Genomic DNA, 24,464 nt, shown 5'->3' on the forward strand with positions numbered 1-24,464 from the left:
GAAACAAAAGCAAAGTAAATATCAGAGATTAGTCTTAAGAAGGAGAATTTAATTACTTATCTTCACGAAATAATGGTTTTTGTTGCATCTTTTAAACTACTCACATACTTGAATATTTTTAAATGCTAAAACAATTAACCTAAACTCACCCTGTTTTTTTCTTATGCTTTCCAAAGTTGAAAAATACCCCTCTAGAAAAATGACAGAGATTTATGTACCAGATTAAATATCAAAACCAGGTTTCAGTATGTTATGTGTTTTGGGTTTTATTGAGGTACAGCAATTAAAGCATATTATTTTGATAAGTAATTTGCTGTTAATTTCTTCCATAATTGTCATTTAATTGCATTTTCATCTTATGAGTGAAGAATTTTCATTCCTTTAAAAGCATAAGTGTGTTCCTACTATTTTCTCAAATACTTACTGGTATACACAAGCTGAAAACCTTCATCAGTGCCCTCCATGTCCGAGTTAAATTCCAACCATAAATGATTTGAAGTGCTACTTAGCGTCAGGCCTCTTAATGATGCCCCAGTATATGCTCCCAGCAGGTGAGCAGTGTTGTCTTTGCCATCATAGATCTGTAAAAAATGTGGGTTTTACAGTTATGAAGCAAGAAAAGAAGGTATCTTTTACTTACAAAACAATTCTGTACATCTGCATTAAGAGGAAGAACAGCTTTGTCAAGGGAGATCTATTGCCAGTCAACCTGAAGTACTATTTAGATATACCATTTGCCTCTCTTGACTTAAGCTGACTTAGGTGTGGTGAATTTTCAAATGTACTTTAAAATATGTCAATTCCTTTTTTACATGACAATAGAAGGGGGCAGAGGTGCCATATCAGCTCAGGTTGTTGAGATCTCTATGTTTTCTCTTTCACTGTCAGTATTGTCATGCTGATCACAACCTATCAGCAAACACCTATAACATATATCTGCCTCTAGTCTGAGGTGGCACAACAGAAATCTCACATATTCCCAACTTTGGCCTCTTAAATAAACCTGGGGTGGCTTTTTTATCCTGTAAGACAGGTTAAAATATAACTGTGAAGTAAAAGGAGACTAGAAAATAAATTTAACCACTGCTTCTATAAGCTGAAAGAGTATTGTAATCTATATGTAAATCATAGAACTGCATTTTTATTATTTATTTTCCTTCACGTGTTGTTCTTTTCCATCTATCAGAATACTAAATATATAGAACAATCTTCTAATAATTCTCAGGAAATTTCCCTACAAATCTGGCAGGTTGTTGTATTCCTGTAATTCCTAAAAAAACTTCCTATAATTTAACTATAATTTCTCACCCAAACATTATTTCCTGTAGGATTTATTTAGGGACTTCTATAATAACTAAAACATTGATTGATGTGTTTTATGAAAAATTTCACTTGCAACTGAGTAAATTGACCTGTGAATAATTTTCAAATTGCAATAAGGGGAAATTGTAAAGCCTTATTAAAAGCTACTGAATTGTCTGCAGTTCTAAATTCTATTTAAATTCTATTAATTACAAAGTTTGCATTTTTAGACAGGAGTCTTCATCAGAATTAAATCATAGCAAATACATCAGCAATAGAAGTAAGACAACAAAGTAAATGTGAAGTACTATGATGCCTGTTCCCTATCTGTAAGAATGAGTTACACCTCTAATTCCTATTTTCCAGAAATCCTCATGTCTCTAGTAATAACAAAGATTTACATTTAATGAAATGCTGAAATAAAACAAATAAGTGACTTCTAGCTATGTGTAATGAGTAAATAATTGTACAGGAGTTTAAGATGCACAACATGACTTGACATAATTCCTTGGTTTTTAGTGACACAAGCAAATAAATTCCAAGCAAACTTAAATTTAAAAGACCATTTCCTCATATGGACTAAAAGTAAGAAATCAGAAAAGAAGAAACAATTTTAATTAATGCATATCAACCAAAAAATAATTTCAATATATATAAAGCAGTATTAAAATAGATGTCTTATCTTTCAGAAAAAGGAAAAAAACCCCAAAACTAATCCCAAAACAAGAAAACAAAACCAAAACCAAACAAAACCAAACAAAAAAACCCCACCCAATCCAGAAAATTAGTTCTGAAATGCACTTAGTTTTGTTTTAGCAACTGAATGGAAAATACCCATTTCAGGAGATTTACTGCTATCTAGCAGATATATTTACCTCATGACAGACAAAAAAAAAACCCAGCTTGAACCTACTTATAATTAATAATAACCTAGGATTCGGGATTTATTTTATTTTTAAAAGCTATATAAGAGTAAACCATTTCCTGCTGTGTATCACTAATACTTAACCAAAAGAAGCTGGTAAGAAGTTATAAAAACTATTTTCAACATTTTACACAAACTTTGAATAAGCCGTGTCATGATACCAATTTTCTTCATGTTAGAATTTCCCCACACACACTTTATTTCCAATTTTGTTAGATGTCCTACCATATTAAATCTTGCACATTAGTCCACTGACATCTCTCATTAGTTAATATTCTTTCTATTTCATGGGCTAACCAGCTGTCACACTGTATAATATTTTTAAAACTATATAATTTCTATGAAGGAACAGAATTTAAAGTATCTAACACTTCTGAAACTGATTCATTTGAGTAGGAAAACTGCATTTGGCTGAGCCAGGATTGTGATTCATCTGAACACCAAATTGAATTATTTTTTTCTTTTGGTTGCTGTCTTTCAGACATTGAAAGTACCCCTCTTCCTAAGACACTGGGGTCTCCCTTAGGACAAGAAATGAATGCATGTTTTGTAGTGTAACTCTCAATTTAGGTCACATTTTCATTTCTCTATTACATTTGAGGTAATAGGGACAAAAAATGGAAATTAATAGAATTATTTAAACGATACCATTTAGCTTGCCAATAAAATGGTAGCAGACCATTCTGAGATTTGCAGAACCAACGTTTTCTTTCTAACCTTGTTAAAGTAGGTGGGAACTAAATAATTTGAAAGAGTTAGTAATTCAGCTTCATCATTCTTTTGGAAGGCAATATTACATGTGAATTAAGGCAGCACAATTAGCTTATCTTTAATATATGAATATACTTTCTTATAGGCCTTGCCAGTGCATCTAGATTTAAGTCACTTGGGTGCTAAAGATAAGTCCAAGAATAATCATTATAAAAATATAATCCACGTGGATATATATATATTTTTTTAAGTCATCCTGTAACATTAATTCAAAGATAATCTATTCATGACTGGATAATGCTTGTTATGCCAGTAACAAAGTATTCAGAGGTCCATCTTTATTAGGTATTTAACGGCCCAATCTTTTAAATTATTAATACATAAAGAACAAAAAAAGCACAGAAAGAAAATTGTGTTAATGTTCTTCATACCACAATAATATGTTCAAATGTTACAGGGAAGGATGCTATTAGTGAACACTCTACCTAAATATTTGAACTAATAGATGTTATATTCAATTTTTGAAGGAAGTGTTGCTTGCATTTGCAATTAGAGGGCAAATAAAACTTGCTAATCTCTGAAGTGGCTCCATTATCAGCAAATTTTAAATGCTAAAATTTTAAATTTTAATGCCCTTTTTTTCCTGCTGACTTATTAAAATATATGAAATTTTAGCAAAGGAGTATCATAAGTGAATGTATAAAATTTGTGCATTTTAATCAAGCTATTTTTGAGATTTTCCATTGAAACATAAAAGGCATATGGATATGAAGATCTGTTGCTTTATAAAGAGAAGAAATAACATAAAATCAGCAGCTCAGAACTGAGGCTGTCAACGCCCTGTCAAATGTATATCACATGCGAATAGAAGCACTAATATAAAGACAGAAAACGGTCCATATGTTTGGGGGGGTGAGGGGGTGGGGGAGTTTGTGCCCAACATTTATTACCTTTTTCTCAGTCATATTCAGGATGATATTGCTAAAAGTATAATTATTATAAACATGAAGATTCTTAAGAAACAAATTAGCAAAAAGATCCGACTATCATCATGTGCACACATTTAAAATCTGGCCCACAGAGGAGACAAAGAACAAATGCAGTAAAACTGAATTCTCTGTATTTGGCAGGAGCACAAACAGTGCTGTGCCAAGCCCAGCCAAAGAGAATCGAGTGCCAGTTCTATTTGCTGACACGCTGTTACCTGCCTGTTGCTGCAGCGAGTGCTTTAGTAAAATGAAAAAGAAGGATTGCTTTATAACTTTATTAAAAATAATTATTAAATCATTTTTTTCACATAGATGCAATATCATCTACTACATCATTTCTCATGCTACATAAAGCCAGGAACATAGTCTGTTACAAAAGAGAAAAAAGATCCTTTTCATAGTCAATGTTTCTCTCTCTTGTTTTAGGTTTACTCAATGAAATCTGCAGAATTTTTGGAGGGTTTTGTTTTGTTTTGTTTTGTTTTTTATTTAAACATTACCATAAAACTACCAATTAATTAGTACCATGCACAGGTACATTTTTATTTCTGCTGAAATCTCCTGAAAATAAAGAAAACAATTATATTTGCCATGTCCAAGTTTCAATTTTAAAAAAGGTCCTTTTTTCCCTGTAAATTATAATGTTAAAATATCCTTGATATAAAAGGATATTTATAAAAATATTTGAAAAAAAATTATATAAAAGAGTATTTTCTACAGTCAACAGATTTACAACACAAATAACACGTTCACTACTATCAATGGACTATTCAGAGAAGCAGAACAATGATAACTCTGTTCTTACTGTGTATATCTCAAGGACTTGCTTACAGCTAGCAGAGACTAGAGTTTGCGAGCAAAATTGGTGGATGGAGATAAAAGCAGGGAAAAAAACAGGAAAAATATTTTCATACATTGAAAAAAATGTATTATTTATCTTTGCCTCCCACATAGGTAGTTTAATCTAAAAATATTGAATTATGGAAATGTAGTGCACAAACTCAATTATCTGTACAATTGAAAAGAAGGAAGCAATTGTTACAGAGTTTCTGAGTTAATATTAAATGGATTGGCATGTAGCAATTGTACAGATCCTAAATTCGTCATATGTTTTCATATAACTTTCATAAATATTAGAACAATGTATGGGACTTTCAAGAGCAGGTTATATCCCTACACACACACACACACGCACACAAAAGAAAAAAAAATAGAGATATTTATATCTTTCTTACAGTTTCTAATAAAACCCTAAAAGAACTACACCATTAATGTAAGTAGCCAGAGCAGTTTCATTCAAGGGAGAATAAGAAAATTGAATATTAAATGAAGTAAATGAAAAACAAATTATATTCTCTGAAACCTCTGTTTTATACCAGTTCACAACTGATAAAAGGGAACTCCTCCTTCTCTGTCCCTGAAGTAATAATAAGGGTGATGATTTACTTGTGTTAAATATGCTGTTTCACTCTAAGGCTGCATTCCCAGTACAGCTGTTTCATTGTTTCAGTCACAGTGCTTGTCAGATAAAAGCATCATCTACGTCAGTTAACTCACATGGCAAGCAGCAGATCTCATGGCTTTGATAAAGAACTTGTCAAAATTTTATTAGAATACTTAGTCTGTTTAGACTTTGAATGGAATTTTAGCTGCATACCTCTAGTGATCTAAAAATCCTAACTGCATGAAAAAGTAACACAAAGTACATTACTAATTTCCTTGCCGTCATTTTCATCTCTGGATTCTGATGAAAAGAGATGGATTATTCAAACAAAGCTTGTCACTAAAAACCTGAGTTTTAATCATGATATGGAGTTGCTTCATTTGTGTTTAGGGGAAGGAAGACCTCTCTAGAAGCTGTTGTTTTGAGTATCTTGATTTTAAAATGGTGACTACTATACCCTCCCTCTTTCACAGCTGAAATGGAACTCTGTATTCACTAAATGTCACTTGGCTGTTTTGAAGACAGGATGTTTTTTAGTTTTTTTTTTCTTTTAACTTAAGTTCTTTCCAGTTACAAAGTAGTGATACATATTAGGTTAAAAGCATTTGCTGGCTATTAATGATTCATTTAAAACTAAAATATAACCCTAATGTTCTATTCCTGTAGCCAAAAGGTTTTTCTCCACAATCAGCAAAACAGTCAAATATCTCCTTTTTCAGAGTAGAATAGAATCATAGACAGGGATCAATAGACAACTGCAGAACTGATTCTGGGAGAAAAGGTTTGGAATGTGTGATGGATAATGTATTTCGTGAAGCATTTTTCTTTATCAAATGAACACATGAAAAAAGAGAGTGATAGAATTAAGACATTTTGTGAGAATTTCATCTAAGAAAGGAGGCAAGAAAAGACACGATGGGTTCTACAGATATTTCTTCCCACAATTGTAAAGGCTGAGTGCCTCTGCCTTGCTATGATGTCAGATAGACTGAAAAAAGTGACAGTCATAATCAAGAATACCTCTTAGAGTTTGTTTTGGATTTTTTTAATAGGGAAGAACTTCAGCTTAGTATAATTCAAGGCTGCTGGTTTGAAAAACAAACACCCCAATTACACAACAATAGTTTTGTTTAAAAAATACACCTGCAATATGCAGCAAATATTTCTGACACTGACATTTACAGCTGAGTGCTAGCATTTGTCTATTTATAATTAATTTTGCATTGCTCTTAATTTCAGATTAATTGAGTAGCAGTATTAAAGCAGAATTTTCTTCTCTAAGTCTCTGAGTTAAGGTTATCTAGTTAAACATCTGAAGCCCATATGGTTCAAATGGCCCTCGAAAAGTAATAAATTATAAGATCATAAAAAGAAGAAAAAAGTTGAATTGTTTTATTTTTATATTCATATTTACCTGACTGTGCATAACTGTATCTCCATTCCCACAGAGGGATGTATTTTAAATTACGATAATCGAGTTGAATGGTATCAACCTAAAAATCTTGAGAAAAATCCATCCATATGCTTTTATTGGCCAACAGTTACTTGAACAACTAGTCTGGTTGGTTCATTGTTTGGTTTGAGGGTTTTTTTCCCATACTACTTATATTTTAATAAATACTAAACAGCTTTCAAATTAAATCTTTCAAAATTAATTAATGTAACACTTAAAGGGCATCCACTTGGTTCTTAAATAAACAACAATTTTAATATAAAATAAACACACCTGTGCATTCTGGGTATCTAGTACCTTTTGGTTCATTTTTCTTTGCTTCTGTTTTGCTTTAAGAAGAGCATAGTATTTTTTTAAACCATTTGATTTGCTTTTTCTTTTTGATGCCTAATTTCATTTTACATTAGTGGTTTAGGTCTGCTTGTACTTTAGGTATAATTAGCCCATTTTGGAAATGCTTGTGTCTGACAACTAAAGACAGAAACCCCACCCTAATACACAGATGGTTACATTTAGATGAGATAAACCCCAGTATGAATCAGAGTTGTTTCTTAGGAATAGATATTTTCATAATCCTTCTTATTTAATGAGTACAGGGTACTTATTACATAACTAATAAGAATATGGCAGAAAAACTTTTTTAAAATAAAACATTATTGGCATGGTACCTCTTGTTGCTTTGATTTAGAAGCAAATTTAATTAAATTACATATTCAGAACAATTGGACAATTATTTAATCACAGATATCTTATTGCATTGGTGTGCAATTGCAGATGGCATATATGAAAAGACACCCTGACCAACATCAGTTTTAAATGTGTAGATGGCTAAGTAATACATGTATCTGGAACTATACTTTTTGGAGTGCAATAATAAAGTCTATGAACAAATCAAAGATGGGGGAAATCACTGTATCAAACTCTGGTAGGTGGTAGTATCCTTCTTTCCCTCTTGTTGTTTCTTTTTTCCATGCACACCAGATTAAAGTAATTTAAAGTGTAAAACTTAGGTACAAAAGGCAGCATTTAGACTGTGTTAAATTAAAGTTATGGGTGTTATGTTTTATTATGTTTAGATCGCAGCTCAAGTTATGAAGACACTGTGGAAGAAAACAAATCCAAAGATGTAACTGATGAATATTTAACACTAAAAATACAATACAAATAACCATTAAGGCAACATTTGTTTCATTTTTTCAACCTCTTTTTTTAATTATCTCTGTGCAGAAAAACATGTGTTAAGAAACAGACTATAGGTGCACCTGAGGGTGCCTAATTTTTAGCGTCTTAAAAATAGAACCAGTTTAGTAAGATATTTTTTAAGAGATGCTTTATATCCACTTACCTGGTACTGTACTATTGCAGATAAATCTCAGTGACGGGAGGTACTAGAAATTGAGAAATAACAAATAAGTTACATGATTACATACCTTAAGAACATCTCCTTGGGCTAAGTGAAATGTTCTGGCAGAAATATTGATTCCTTTCCCTGCTTGTACCTGAATGCTATAAATACATTCATGGTTGTTTTCATAGTTAAGAGGATAATTGGGGGACAGTAAGATTCCTTCATTATTTGTTGTGGAGGCTCCACATTCAGCTGCAATTAAAAAAAAAAAAAAAGTTAAGGCATGTTTTAATAGAACATATAAATATTTTAGTAATGGTGATAATGGTAATGTTAATGTAACCTAGTTCAACATTAATAATGTTATTATTATCTAAAATCCAGTTTTAAGTACATGATCATGATGGTGATTGGAGTCTACAAGAATATTTCTAAATTGCCATACTTTAGTAAAAGTATGTCAAAAACCATTGAGAGCTAAAATCATATAAATTACACATTTCATAATCATATTGTTTTTTAGGATCTTCCTTGAATTTTGTTGGTTTTGTTTTAATTTCTCCAACACTGAAATTCATAAAGATGTGCAAATTAAATGAAATTAGAAGAATTCTATAAATTTATATGAATATTTATTTATATATACACACACATGTGAATAAATATATGTGTAGGTAAATACATTTTTACATAGATTAATGAAAACCAGATTTTTTTTCCTCTGGTCTTTTTAACCAAGATAACCAACATAGTCAATGGTGTAAATTACAGTAGTAAAATATTATGTAATAGCTACCAGATAAATATAGAAAAAAAAATCAATAACAAGAAAAGAAGATAAACATAACTCCTAGGGGAAAAATAGAAATAATTTAATTATTTTCAGGTGATACAGTTATTTCAAGAAGTAAACCTTATAATCAAAGATTTTGGCAATTCATTTAATCACCCAAAAACCCCCTAGAAACATAAACACTTGTGGCAATGCTTCATTAGGCATTATAAACTAACTTCATTTCCTATCATATATTGGACTATATACATAATTTTAATTAAGTAATTTTTAGCATTTTGTTACCACATATTTTAAATAGACACTGAAAAGCTATTACAATTCTTTGCTTCCCTTTTTATTTAGTCTTGATATGTGGCCATTATAGTGCAAGTACAGAACTATTTCCTGTATTTTAACCGATTTAGATTAATTTTGAATTTAATTGTATCACTAAATTTTCTGGGTTTATGTTTGTTTTCAGGGTTATTTCAGTTGTCACTTCTTTTACCCTCATGAGAATGCATCTCTATTATTTTAACCTGGGAATTCAACTGATTTATAATTTCACAGAATAAGTAATGTTGTTGTGCAAAACTATGTGGTAATCTTAATGTTTTAGAAGATGTTTAGGCAAACTATGGTGTCTATTCTAAAAGCTTTTATTTGTTTTTAACATTTTTATAATTTCCACCCCAGACCTGAGTAACATTCAGGATATTAAAATATACACTTTTAACATGCAATTAAAAGACAGCAATGACAAAAAAACCCCAACTTGATAAACTACCCTTTCTGTATGCAACTGAAGCAGACATTGCACAGAAATCCAAATCAGCCACAGATCAAAGAACAAATGCTTGATGACTACATCTAATTCAACAATATAGAACAAGTACCCAAATAATTCAGGTGAGACTATTTTGTCCTGGAACAGCTGGATACACACAATCTAGGCAGAAATGGAAAACCTTCTATTCCACATGATCACAGCTATCATTTTATTGCACTCTCAAATAAATGGGTGTTTCCTATTTCAAAGATGCGTAGGTCACTTTGAATTACAACAGAAAGGAGTAAGATGATTGTAATTTCAGGATTGTGAGATCTCTTTTTGCAATCCAGAGAGATATAAAAGCCAAAAGGCACAAGGTAATTATGGTATTAAGTTGATCCAACAACTCTGGGCTATGTCAGAACTGTAATTCAAAGCAATTTTTTAAAATCTGAACACAGCAGTAAGTTAACTGTTAAGACAATTTCAACTAGTGTTTTACAATCATGCTAAGTTTTCTGTTAAGAAGAAGGATGCAATCATGTAATTGTGTTTCATGTCATCGTATTTATCAAAATGATTTTCTGAATTTAGAGAGAGAATATTGTGTTCCAAGTTGTGGATGTCCCATCCCTGGAAGTGTCCAAAGTCAGGTTGAATGGGGCTTGAGCAACATGATTGATTAAAAAATGTTCCTGCCTATGGCAAATGGATATACCACATGATCTTCAAAGGTTCCTTCCAACCCAAACCATTCTGTGATTCTTTGTATCTTGTGTTAGCCAACAAGAAAGCTAGTTTAGTAAATGCAGTGCCAAAAACCACAATATAATAGAATTTCTCCCATAGCATCATCACAGTCCCATGCAGGCACACAGTCCTCCAGTTGCTTCTTTTGTACACTTATCAGCAGAATTCTGACAAAATCAACAGTTAGCTCCTGGCTTCTCTCTTTGCCTCCTGTCAGTGCAAATTATGGCTTAAAAACCCACAACAGAACAACCGACCATAAGGCATCAAACACATGCTCAGACAAAGACGAGAGTTGGATCAAGTGCTAAATCAAACTGGGAGGGTCCACAATTAATATTGCAAGACATTCCAAACTGCACCATAGATAGTTATATCTGAGAATCTCCACTCCTATCTCTAAACATGTTATATTGTTTAAAATCATATGATATGAGCTTCATGGGACATACAGTTTCTTTCTATTCTCTGATATTAATACTAAAGCAAAGATAAAAAAACACCATAATGATTATATATGCATTTATGTGCTGAGTAAAAAAGTGTCCAGAAAAAATAATGTCAGGGGAGTTCTTAAGTTTAAAATAAATCCAAATATTAAACACATGCAATTTTTTTTCAAAGTGTTTGCAATATAATTTTAACAGGCATTACAGTGAATGAAAGATAAAAAGAAACTTAAGAGGCAAACCAGGATGAAATTAAGGGAATATGTGTAAACAGGGAAACATAGAAAGGAGGTGACAAAACAGGACTTCAGAAGTAAAGGAAAAATTACAGTGGATCAGAGAGTCTGTAACCATTCTTCAAATCATAGTAGAGCCGTTTTCAGAATTTACAAATATTTTGTTACTGTATTTGTTTCATTTTAGTAATATTCCCTGTTCAACAGTGATAAAAATCAGGTTGCTTTATTAATAAAGTTTTGTGTTTTTTTACAAAAACTACTTGTTTCAGTTGAAACTTAGAACCTGCCCTACACTTTCCTGTATGAAAACATCTAGGAAAAATATTCCACATCCAGATATATTTTCACAAAGACTTTAATTCAGCCTAATATAAAGTAGAAGTATGTAACAGTAAGTAAATTACTGAAGTCAATTACTGTTTCCAGACTGTGACAGAAATAATAGATTCATTTCAGTATTAGAAAGGAAAGTAAAAAAATAAAAAAAAGAAAAATAATGAAAAGTAAAAACTTCTGTAACAAGATAAGTACAGTGACAGACTGTGATGCTTTTTGTTATGAATGTGTGTTCATTGTACCTTTCCATAATAAGACAGATGAATTTTAACTGCTGTTTATTAGTGCAGTTAAATTTTGTAAGCAAGGGAAATGTCATTGTGATGGTAATGTGATTGTAACCAATGAAAGAAATGCATCTATTTGGGTAACTTAACCATTTGAACTCAATTCTTCAATGAATTGAAAGGCTTAAAAAAAAAAAAAGAAAGGAGACTATTGCAACATTCCTCACAATTTAGCCGACTAAATTCTTGCCATAAATAATTATGAATAAAAAACACACTGTGTGCTCTTACAGATCAAAATTCAGACAGAGGGAAATTATTTTCTTCAATACAATCCTTTAGAATCAAAAGATAAGAGCTACGACTAGGAGTCCTGTGTTTTGAAAAGATGTGTCTCTTGGTAAGGAGACTGTGTATTGCAAAAGCTTGACTGGGCAGGTAAGCAGAAGCATTCCAAAAAGGATTTTATCTTTATACAATTTTGTACTAAATTCTAAATAAACAGGTACTTCAGAAACTGTATCTAAATTCAGTGCTCAACAAAGGGTGTCTTATAAAGCTGTTTGTCTTCAGACGTTCTACCTCTTCAACTGAAGGCTGACAGAAAACAGAAAATAGTTTCTTGTCAATACATAGCAGTAAAAGAGATGGTAGCACAAAAAATTCAGAAAGGATTAAATTGTTGCTAAAGCTTTATTTCTGTGAATAGCATGAATCATAAGGTCATCACAAATTTTCCAGGCAGTTTTTATATTCTGATCGGTTAAATATAGGGAACCCTACACTGATGTAAAAAGTAAATAGAATATTATCTTCTTCAATCAGTAAAAATTATGGGATTTCCTTTAATTTTACATTGTTCCAAAATACAAGACTTCCTTTCATATAGACAAAAATGATGAACAGAAATTTCTTATTATGTATATGCAATTTGACCTGAACATCAAAAGATTGATGCAGCTGTTTGTGAATTAAACTTATTTTTAATATACTTTGGCTGGTTTATGACTACATTATTTTTTTTATAATGAAAGATAGTATTTCTAGATCTGGGAAGATCCTGTATTTATGACCCAAAAAATATTTTACAAAAAGATATTTTTACATCAATGGCCAAATGCCCAATGGCCAAATACAAAAGAAAACTTTCTTAGAAAGACTTATTTCCATTATTAATGTTATTTTTCATAACTGATCCCTCCAGCTGACAGGAATGGGTAGGAGTCCCATATACATTTAATAATTAGCTCCTGCATTGCAATCAATCACAGGAGGATGAAGAAATAGCATGACAAATGAGCTTTTGAATTAATGTTAGCAAGGCAAATTGTATTAAAAAACCCACATTCTATATTAGAAGAATTTATACTACCAGTGTGCATGATCTTCCTTTAAACTAATTATATATTTCAATAAAAAACTCCAACATCAACAAAAATATCCCAAAAACATGAACAACCAAAAAAATCCTCCACAAAATAATTCAGGAAGTGCTGGAACTGTTGGAACTTAGTAAAAATTTCCACACGAGGAAGAGGAACAGTTAAAACTTGATGCAAAATCTAAAAATACATAAGAAATATTAAAAAAATCTTATCACATCATAATGCTATTATACTAACATATGGTGAGACCTCAATGACTGTGTTTTGCTTTTTAGAGGAATCCTATCCCTGAAGAAAATAATAGACATATAACATTTTCACACTTGACAGAAGAAATATTTAAGGGAATAAAATTACTTCTGATGAACAGAAGAAAGTTTAGGATTCATTTGATCTGAGAGGAATCAGTGACATTTAGAAGTGGATATCACAATCCTTAAACTCAGAATTCATGCTGCCCAAACATTCCACATATTAAAAGAAATCTCAAAACTAGCAAAAGGACTTTTTTTGAAGAAAAGTATATTAAAAGAAATCTTTATTTTTAATATTTTGTATGCATAGAAGTGGACAGAGCTATGTAGATGGAGTAAGATTAATGGAATATAGAATAAGATGCACAGAGGGTAACTAATGGTCCTCCTGCTAATAAGGGAATTTACAACAGATATGTCTGTGGTAGCACCTTCCCTTCCTTGGTTCCATATTAATGCATATCCGGTCAATGCCGAATTTATTTTTTCTTTCATACAATATAACCTTTCAGACATTTCTGAAATGTCTGTTCTTGGTATTCTTTGAAAAGCACTTAAACTAAAGCTTGGCAAAGAAGCCGCATCACTGAACACCTTGGCAAAAAATCTCTGACGGAAAAAAAATCATGTACAATATTATCTGAAAAGTATGCAACACAATAGAAATTAATGAGTTTGCCTGTAGGTATTTTATGTCTTTTTGTCTGCTTTTTATAATTTCAAGGGGCATAGTTCGCATAGTTCCTTTGAAATCTGTAAGTCCAGAAACTGTTTATGACCTACTGAGAAGAATGAACAGAAAAAGTGAAAGTAGCACAGGAGAAAAAAGTTTTAGAGTCAATAGTTTCCAGTGAAGGGTTAGCAGTCTGGAAAGAAACTGTATGGCCCTAAGAAAGCCAAAGGAAAAGACTTAACACAGTCGGGAAGCTATGAAGACACAGATTATTTTAACAGACATAGAAATAATTAGGATCTATACATTCAAACATGACAGTTATAATGAAAGGTAATACAATTTGGGTTTTGAACAGCCTTATAAGGAATGAAAAAACTAGAAAATGGCAGGTGAAAGGAAAAGAAGACATAAGAAATCCTGGTATAATACAAACAACTTTCCACATTTTACTGAAAAGAAAAGCAATTCTAAGAAAGAAATGTGTGTTGAATATGAACAGTGCATTTGGTTATCACTTGAGTATGGCATAAAAATAAATAAATCATGAAACTAAGGAATGACAGTGTTCTAAAAGATCTTTAATTATCTTCATTCCATTATTGATGATAAGAAACATTTAATTTTATCTATGTCATTATTTTTCCCTTCAAAGCAATAACAATTGCTCTTGTTTGTTCCTATCTGTAACACAGTTACAGGAAAATTACTGTAATCTATTGATGGCATTGAAAATTATAAAGAGAACTAGGCAAAGATGTCTGAGCTCCAAATGCATGAGAACATTTCAGAGGCAATACAACCCTATGAAAGCAGCTCCATATTCACAAACTTAAGACAATTTCTCTGCTCTTTATTACACAAACAACGGAGACAAACCCTTAGCATATTGAGGAAAATGTTGATTCCTTAGGACCACCCAGAGCTTAGATTTTGCTTTTTATAAAGTCAAAAGTGAACACGCATTCATGCTTACTGTAGGATTTTTTTTTTTACAAATGTATTACTTAGACTCAAAAGGAGACTGCTTTTTCACTGTCCATGGAAAAGTTCAAATAAAGCAATTTAAAGATTATGGACTTTTTTCTGTCATCATTAGATACACCCATTTATTCACAGCTTGTTCAATTGGCTGTGTGATAGTTACTTTGTTGTAACTCATACAGAGTGTGTTTTAGTTTTGTTAGCCAACACAGAGTAGATAACACACCAAAGTTTCAGCTACCATCGAACTATGCTTGCCCCATGAGTGACCACAGACATCTATGCCAAGAAGTGCTGCATCACGTAGTGAACAGAAAAATGGAAAACCTTTATGCTTTTTTTAGAAAAATCTTATCATGAAAATTATTTCAGCGCATCATGACGCCCTACTGAATTGAGATAATACCATAATTCGAGAAATTCAGCCTTAAAAATTCAGTAAAACTATATTTGTTTGCTATTTGAACATTAATTATTATTAAGTAAAAATTATCAAGTAAAAATTCAAAAGAATTTACTAATAATTTAATAATTTATTAATTCATAATTTTAATAATTATTATTTTAGTAATGAATCTATTTCTAAAATGAATCTTAATAATTTATTAACTCCTGATTTCAAATAACTAATAATTATTTAGTTATTTAATGATTATTAATAATTCGATAATGTTGATTCATAATTTCAAAATTTAAAAATTATTAATAATTAAATATTCTCAATTTAATATTTCCTAATTTCAAAATTTCATTCCTTAAGTTTTAAGTCAATTTTTTTAAGACTATTTTTACAGATTGAATAATAACATTAATAATAAATTACAAGTATTTATCCATCTTCTGAATAAGGAAAAGGAAAGACAGCTGCTAATTTTCTGGCAAATTATTTGGTTTAGAATTGATTATGACTGACTAGTCTGTTTCAAAACCCAACACATTAGCTTTTGTTGTATCCAGGCAGGGATGCTTGGCCTTCCACCAAACTTCTACTTTATCTGTCTTCCTTGCATTTTATTCTTTTGTTGACAGTCTGAACACAAATATTATGAGCAGTGTTTACTTCTCAATTGATGTTGCCTGTATGTGAAAGTGCACGTTGCATCGGAAGCATTCTCTCATTGATCATTTTGACAAAAGACGCCAAACATGAGCAGCAGTACCAATACATAAATTTTGAGTCCAATATAAGTGGTCGACAGGAATTTCTACTCTTGTCACGTTTGAATTTCATTATTATGACACATAAATTAAGCGCAAGACTGACAATGACTGGATATTTAAGGAATGAAAATGGCTAATTAAGCCGCTCTAGTTGAGACTTTTATTTTCACAAGTAAGGAGAAAACACGTAGACTAGAAAATAAATTATTATTTCTACTAAAACTTTTCGCTTTTCCCCCAACAAGCAAACATAAACATTATTTTTCTGTCATGAAAAATATATAGGGATTTTTTTTTATATTTATGCTGTTGTGAAAGATTCTTTTTGCTGATAATTTACTAATTCATTTTATATTAACCCTTCCTGAAATTTATTATTGAAATTTAAGCTATCTTCTTGACTGTGCACGCATTCATGATTATTCTTATTGTTAAAAATTCATTAACCCCAAGACAAAAAGAACTTTTGTTCATCCATTGCTCTGACTCAGCATCTAAACCATCTCTTCTAGAGGTACATATATAATTGTTGCTAATGCATAAGCTAAATTCATAATTTTCCTTATACTGAGGTAAATATAGGAGTGGTTTGAACCAAAAACGTTGATACAGTAACTAATAACAGTAACTAACAGTAACTAACAACAAATAAGAGGAAACACATAATCAACCCATAGATACTTTGCAATCAATATCTGAAAGACATTTATGTTTAACTAACATACAATTTAGTATGAAAAAAAATTTAAATGCACATTGATACAGATGTTTTCATGTATAAACCTTTCCATATAGTACATACTCTTTAATAAATTTCACCAATGTATCCCCCTAACTAAAAATAATGCAGACACTTAACAAACTATCCTACTTTTTAGAGACCTTATAGTTTTAACAGTTCTCAACAGGACTGAAAACCAAATAACTTAGGAAGCATTCACCTCAACCAACATCCTTTAGCCATTGAAAGCTAAATTTCTAGTTAAATTTACATAGATAGTCTACCTCTACAGTGAGTGGAGAGTGTTAGGTAGGAATCATCAGAAAGTGTTTCTTCTCAATTATCTTAGCTATTATTTAGAAACCAGAATAAGTGTTCGAAGGATATTCTGAGGATATGGTTCTTACATAGGATGTCCAGGTTGACTGTACTCCTACAAATGGACCTAGTTTTATGAAACTGGTCTAAATGATCTGGTCTAATTGCTTTCAAGTATAGACTATGAAGTCCACTTATAATACCAAATATATTAAAAAAAGGTTTAAAAAATTGACTAAGGAGATATGGAGAATATGAGAGTACATTAAAAAGAGGTGTATTACCATGCTTTTCCATGCTATAAATCTGCAAGTCCATGGACAATGACTACACATACAAGCAAATGAAAGCAGCTGACCACGTACCCACACACCTTGGCAGAGGTGCACTCCATACTCGTCGTCCACCACCAAGACAAATAACCTCAGAAGCTCCTTCTAAACGATATCCAGATGAACAGGAGAATGTCAGAATATCTCCAACGCCAAAATTAAACCCTATTCTGCTACCAAATTGTGGGATCCCAGGATCTTCACAAGGTTCAAGATTATATTCTGCAAACAAGTGCAAGTAAGCTTATATGAGAACATGTTCTTTACCAGCCATATATGTAATCTTGCAGTCTAGTAATTTCTGTATATTTCCACCTGAATATCAATACAGGCATCAGATTTTAAAACAAAATTACTGTATGATGTTAAATTGATAATTAGATTATGTTGAAATTAAGGCAAAATAATACATTCACAATGTTTTAAAGATGCATGACACAACATGATTTATCATTCCTATAAGAGCCATAAATAACTCCATTATATAAAACAAATTTAAAAAATGGCACAACAAAAACTAAATAGTTGACACTTCAGCTCATCTGGAATTTCAGTAACTGAAATTAGACTAGTTCTGTTCCCTCCCCTCACTTGATAATGAGTCTTACAGTTTACTGCCATCTTATTCATCATGTGACACAGAGGTTCACTTGCTTTTAAATTATTGTGCTTAGGGAAAAAATTATATAATACAATTTTTCAGTATATATATTCATCAAAATAATATTTTTTTCTTTATATAGCATACAGAAAAAAAAACCAAAACAGCAACTTTTTCAGGAGCCAGATATTACAGGTATTTCCTTACCAGAGAAAGAAATATTAAATCCTTCATATGATATTGAAAAATCTGAAATAAACCGCAGCTGAGCTCTGAAATTTCCATAGAGACCAGCATTGATTGGTGAAGGAAGCTCTGAGCCTGTCAGACGTGCCAATGGCTGTGTGAAACTGCCATTCTCTGTTATTAGTAAGTAGTCATGATGATCCTCCAAATGAAATGTGTAGAAGGTGAATTGCACACCTATTAGAAATAGTAGAATTAGATTTACATGTCACCCTATTAACATCCATGTAACTAAGCTAAAGTTAAAATTCATGCATCGCATTATGAATAATCCTTTGGAAAATTAAAATAATCCATTTTTTCTAAAAATTAGTATCTGTCTTGATTTTGGAATTAAAATATCTTTGCAGTAGGTTTTGTTTTGACATCATATTTAACTTTTGCCTTTAGCTGCAAAATGTGGACATCTGATTTATAGCATTTAGAGATAAATGCTTCCATTTTTGTGTAAAATCCAATGACACGCTATGTATATTCAAAACTGCAAAGAGTTAATGGCAGAATAAAAAAGGTAAGCCTTGTTTCTTACAATCACCAATATCCTTGAGTAGCACCAGTGAAAGAAAAGATTATAAAATATATGATATTAAATTCTAATGACACATCAGTAGCATCACCAATTCCTCCCAAAAAACAGGAGGTCTCTTAATAAGATGTGACATACGTTAACAGTACAATTTTTGCCAATCATCATATATAAATTGCACATCTACAAAGGAAGACATCTCCTGGAACACAGTAGCAAAAAAAAGACTTAAAGATCAAGACAGACAATTAAATCACTTCTGCATTTTTAACTAAGAGTTAGAGCATGATCTTTTTGTAAAATGCACAGAAAAGCCAAGAAAAATAAGCAGAAGAATCCATTAGCTAGCTTAAGTGATTACAGATATCTCCAATGTAATACTATTTTCAGTTTTATCATGTAAGTTATAAACAAATTATTCAGTCCTTCAAATATATCTGAGGATGCAATATTTAGGATGGTCCATTCATGTGATTACAGATTAACATAGTAAATGAATAGTAATGACCTTTGGATACTCTCACGGCCAATAGATTTTTAATAGTAAACATAATTTAATCAGAAGCAAAGAAATAGTTCCCCTTCCTACAGACCCAACACTGCACCGCTCCCCCTACCCCTGCCACCACCAGCCCCAAATTTCCCAAACAGGGTAATAAAATCCAAGCTAGATGTACTCTGCTTGACTAAGCTGTCTAAATAAAGAAATATAGTGCCCCTTCAGATGTTGTAGGTTACCTTTTCTAGACCTCACAGGCAGTTTTAGAAGCTCTCAGTACAATTGTCTGTTATTGGTTTTTGTTTGTTTGTTTGTTTTTATAATATTTCTGAGGTTGCCTAAATAGCATTAAACATTTATGTTAATGTAACTCAATCACACCTAAGAAATACAGCTTTTATGGGTATCTGGAATATAAGGACACTTGGTTTATGAACCTGGTAAAGTACAGGAAGCAAAGACAGGAAACAAGAGAAGTAATGAATGGTATACACACACACATAAGCTTTAATGAGCAGGATTAAGTGGAGGTACTAACAAAGACCAGATTTCTTATGTTTCTGTCTGATGGTAAATGAAATGTATTACTGTAATCTTAAAGCAGTAACATCTTAGTAATTGATGATAATGGGGGAAAGAATTTTATCTTGGGTCTCATGAAAATTAGAAATTTACCATGGAGTACTTGAGGGAATTTGTGAGATTAAGTAATATTGAAGATGAGATTTTTTTTTTTAAATGGTAGTTGGAGACCTTAAAACTTTTGGTGAGATGTTTTGGGCCAAAGGAAGATAAGGGAAAGGATCATGCTTGGTAAGAGTGAAAAAAGTGTCAGAAAAGAGAAAGGATTAAGGCTCTCTAATCTCTACACCTAACCTGTGCAACCTATCCTTTATTATTTTAAAACTTTACACCTGACTAGTGTGTAAATGTCTCTTCTGTCCAGAGAGTGAGCACATGGGTGATCACTAGTGAACACTAGTATGGACTGTCTTGGGAGCAGGATGAGATCAGGGGACAACTGGAAAAAGAGCCACTGATCACAGACCAGGCAGAACCTAGTAGGAGTAGAATCTGGAGTCCAGCTCCTGGGTCAGAATTTGGGAGACTGGGGGAACACATGCACGTGCATGTGTGAGTGCCACTTTTAACAGACTCCTTTTCCCCTCAGCCTGGATGGAGAAATAGGATTTGTTTGCCTGTGGTGTTCATGTCTATTTCAGTGCTGCTGGTGTTTCTTTGTCAGCCGATAAGATATTTGCCTTCATCCTTGTTAATCTGTGTGAACAGCGTACATACTGGTATCTTTAGAATACATGCTTAGTCTTGCCATCAGCTGGACGTACAGATGGGAGCAATCAGAGAAAAATCTTGGATCTTGGAGACCTTTATCTTTTATTTCCCTTTAAAGAGACTGGAGAACCATTCAGATTTTTCAAGTAGATAACTCCTTCTCTTCTTAAAACTTCACACACATCACATACTCTCTCTGAATCCAGTAAAACACATTCTTACTGAGTAGCACTGACATGGAAATTACTGGATGAGATTTTATTTTACGCTTATGGTAAAATAAATAATCCAAAAGATTTATTCTGGCTTTTAAAAGTTCTTAATTTACTAGTTACATGAGCAAAGCCATTCATTTATTTTGATCATTCTATTTATTCTCCCAGCTTGTGTGAACATAAATTAGCAAAAATGACACAGAATTCTGGAATTGAGATTGGGTCGCATAACTTTTGAACTAATGTATATAAATATAGCTTTGGAATTAATAAATTCTTAAATGTCTGTGGTTTTTTTAACTTAGTTCATATAGGATATAGTGTTGATTTCACATGCAAAGAGCCCTTAAAAAAAACATGTGATATAGATACAGAATAGGACTGAATTTCAGCTCATATTTTTTTGCATTTACTGCAAATTAATTTTTGGTCCTTTTTATGCATGCATGTATACTGCAACAACAAAATCAGAAATGCCGAAGAAAATTTTATGGTAGTAAGCCAAAATAATGAAATTCCTGTGAATCACAGCTGAGCTTCACTGAGTATTGTTCAAACATCACACTCAAGGTTTAACTCAAGGGAATGTTTCAATCAATTTTGCAGATTGCCATGACATTTCTTAGCAAAACCCCAAGGTATATTACAGCAGTAGCTGTACAATTTGGTTTTCTTCAGAAAATATTCTAATCACATTAATAAGTGCTGTGTGACAGATTGTGTCTTCTCCAGGGAAGAATTTTAAAAGATATGTTCAGGTAGATTCCTTCTCATTCTGCCTCATATTTCTTTATAAAGGGAATATTTAAAATCTGAAATGAAGATAGGAAGACATAACACTGTGAAATGTCGCCTCTCTATGTTACAATCCAGACTGTTGGGGGACGGGTTAATTAACTGATCTCAGATCTTTTAAAAGATACCAGTGATACTCCACAAATTTCATTTCACCATATATTTAAATTGCATTCTAATCACAGAAAAAATGCAATAATTATTGTCAATAGGTGTTTCCTTTTCTCTTCATTATAGTGATTAATAGATATATTAACTTTATTTAAGATAAATATTCAAGTCTCATGTCAAGAATCATAATGCTGGTCCCCAAGAACACATATGAAAAATTAATTCTAAAACTTTAGATACACTTGAAGAGTAAAATTAAAACCACATATATTTTTATTGCAATATTGTCACTTAAAGCAGTATATACAAACACAGAAACTGTTTATACAGACATAAAATATACATAACTAAAACTATGCATTTAATTACCTGTTATTATGTAACAGCAGTATGATGTTGTAACATAAAGATGTGTGAATAAGAAAGTACCACACAGCATTCTGCAGCTACAAGTTATACACTTTTTCTTGGAAGTCTGACATGAAACTACAAAACTTTATAGAAAAAAAAAACCAAACAAAATAATCTAAAGTAAAAATCATCTCACTAGTTAGTAGCTAGTAGAAGATACTCCTTGTATTTCTGAAGTTGAAATTATACTACCCATGAAATAGAGCAGAAAATGAGATATCCAGAACAAAGTTTATTTCTCCCTCTCATTAAAATAACCCATTTATATGTATGGGATTAATTTTTCTAAAAGGCAACTGTGTAAACCTTAGTCACTCAGTCTCCCCATAAACACTACATCTGGGGGCAACATTAACCCACTGGACATTACATGATGAATGGAGATGAACAGGTACCTTCAGAGGATAGTTCATTCCATCCACTTTTTCAGGGTGCAATGACCATATCCTGAAGATATATGCATTTCTCCTTTAAATACAGAAGTGTGCTATTGGACTAGTTCGCTGTGACATGGAACTTAACTGTTAGAAATTTAAATTAAGTAAGCCTGTGACTTATTATCATAGAAGGACAGCTATCTTCCTCATGCAGTACAACAGGAAGAGCTTAAAGAATTAATAGCCTTTTGCCAAGTACAAAGTATGAGGATTTCACACATTATTTCCTACTCAGAGCAAATACTCACTCTACAGTTTTTTCCAGCAGCTGAGTGGCATGAGTCAAAATGTCCAAGTCAAACTGTGACATTGCATACATGCTTAATGTTTTTCCTTAATAACATTTCCACACAACAATATAAAAATTACAGAATCATAGGTCATTTAGTTTGGATAAGACCTCTAAGATCATTGAATCCAACCACTAATCCAATACTGCCAAGCTCACCACTAAACCATGTTCTTAAGTACCACATACACATGTTTTTAAATAGCTCCAGGGATGGCACTTTCCTGGGCAGCCTGTTTCATTGACCGATAACTCCTTCCATGAAGAAATTGTCTCCTAATGTCCAATTTTTGGACACGCTCCAGCACCTTGATGTCTTTTTTGTACTGAAGGGCCCAGAACTGGACACAGGACCACCAGTGCTGAGCACAGAGGTATAATCACTGCCCTGGTCCTGCTGGCCACACCATTTCTGATCCAGGCCAGGATGCCATTGGCCTTCTTGGCCACCTGGCCATGTTCAGCTGCTGTCAAACAGGTCTTTCCCCACTGAGCAGCTTTCCAGCTACTCTGCCCCAAGACTAACATTACGTGACATTGAATCAAACAAGAATACGAGTCTATAAATAGGTGTGCATACATGTATCAGTGTATATGTGCTTATAAGTATCCATATTTTTACTATTACATCTTCCCCTGTATATTTTATTTCTGCAAATTTGTTTTCTCAGGAGTCTCATTATATATGGTGGATTTTCTCAAGGCTCATGTAAAATATTACAACATCAAGAATTTCAGCTTTTATTTATCCCAACTATTAAGTACTTCTCTATCTGAGGTTTTAAGAAAAAAAGATGAATCCCAAAAAAGCTACTTAATTTTCTAAAAAGGAAAAGAAAATTAGAGAAACCCCCCAAAACTTCTCAAAACTTCCCAAGAACTTTTCTTCATAATCCTATTTTTGATTTAAGAGATATGAAAGAGTTAATAAAATGTCTTTCAAGAGTCCTGAAAAATGTAGCTTAATCGGACCTCATTTTTAAGGTAGAATTTGCATAGTTTTCCATCATGTCTTACTCCATGAAGCTAAACTCTTATCTATCTCTGCTACTTGCCTTCAATTCTCAGATTATAAAACTTGTACTGTTATCCAATGACTTCTCAGACAGAGTGCAAAATAAATGACTACAGGTCTAAGAGTTTCTTTACACTTTCTATTAGTCTTTTTTGCTTATCCAGAAGAACAAAAGATACACAGTCCCTTATATTCCCACAACTCTAAAAGCCATGTATCATACCTAGAGGTAACAAAGGCAAATGTAGCATGTGATGTAGCATCACTAAGTTCAGGAGGCTCTTTCACTGAGGATATTTAGAATCAAATTACACTGACACAAAGGCATCACTTGGTAATATGACAGACTACGGAAGAGTTGGGGCAATAATTTTGAGAGACACACTTTACCACTTTAATGTTTTAAGAAATTTTAAATAGGACAACCAGTCAGAGTGATTTAATATCTAGATGAGAAACTATCACACAACTTGTACAA

At 32.2% G+C, this 24,464-nt stretch overlaps 1 protein-coding gene across 6 annotated transcripts in view; it reads right to left on the reverse strand.

Annotated features, from left to right (window-relative positions):
• CSMD3 (CUB and Sushi multiple domains 3) overlaps window positions 1-24,464 on the reverse strand; it is a 580,220-nt gene that overhangs the window by 200,611 nt on the left and 355,145 nt on the right. For all 6 annotated transcript variants that reach the window (XM_038122727.1, XM_038122755.1, XM_038122747.1 and 3 more), the window contains 4 exons: window positions 18,357-18,572; window positions 17,582-17,770; window positions 8,255-8,424; window positions 425-581 (listed from right to left, as the gene is read on the reverse strand). In XM_038122727.1, coding sequence (XP_037978655.1) covers window positions 425-581; window positions 8,255-8,424; window positions 17,582-17,770; window positions 18,357-18,572 — 732 coding nt within the window. The remainder of the gene's footprint in view (window positions 1-424; window positions 582-8,254; window positions 8,425-17,581; window positions 17,771-18,356; window positions 18,573-24,464) is intronic.

This window comes from Motacilla alba, chromosome 2 (genome assembly GCF_015832195.1).
Source record: "Motacilla alba alba isolate MOTALB_02 chromosome 2, Motacilla_alba_V1.0_pri, whole genome shotgun sequence".
Taxonomy (NCBI): domain Eukaryota; kingdom Metazoa; phylum Chordata; class Aves; order Passeriformes; family Motacillidae; genus Motacilla; species Motacilla alba.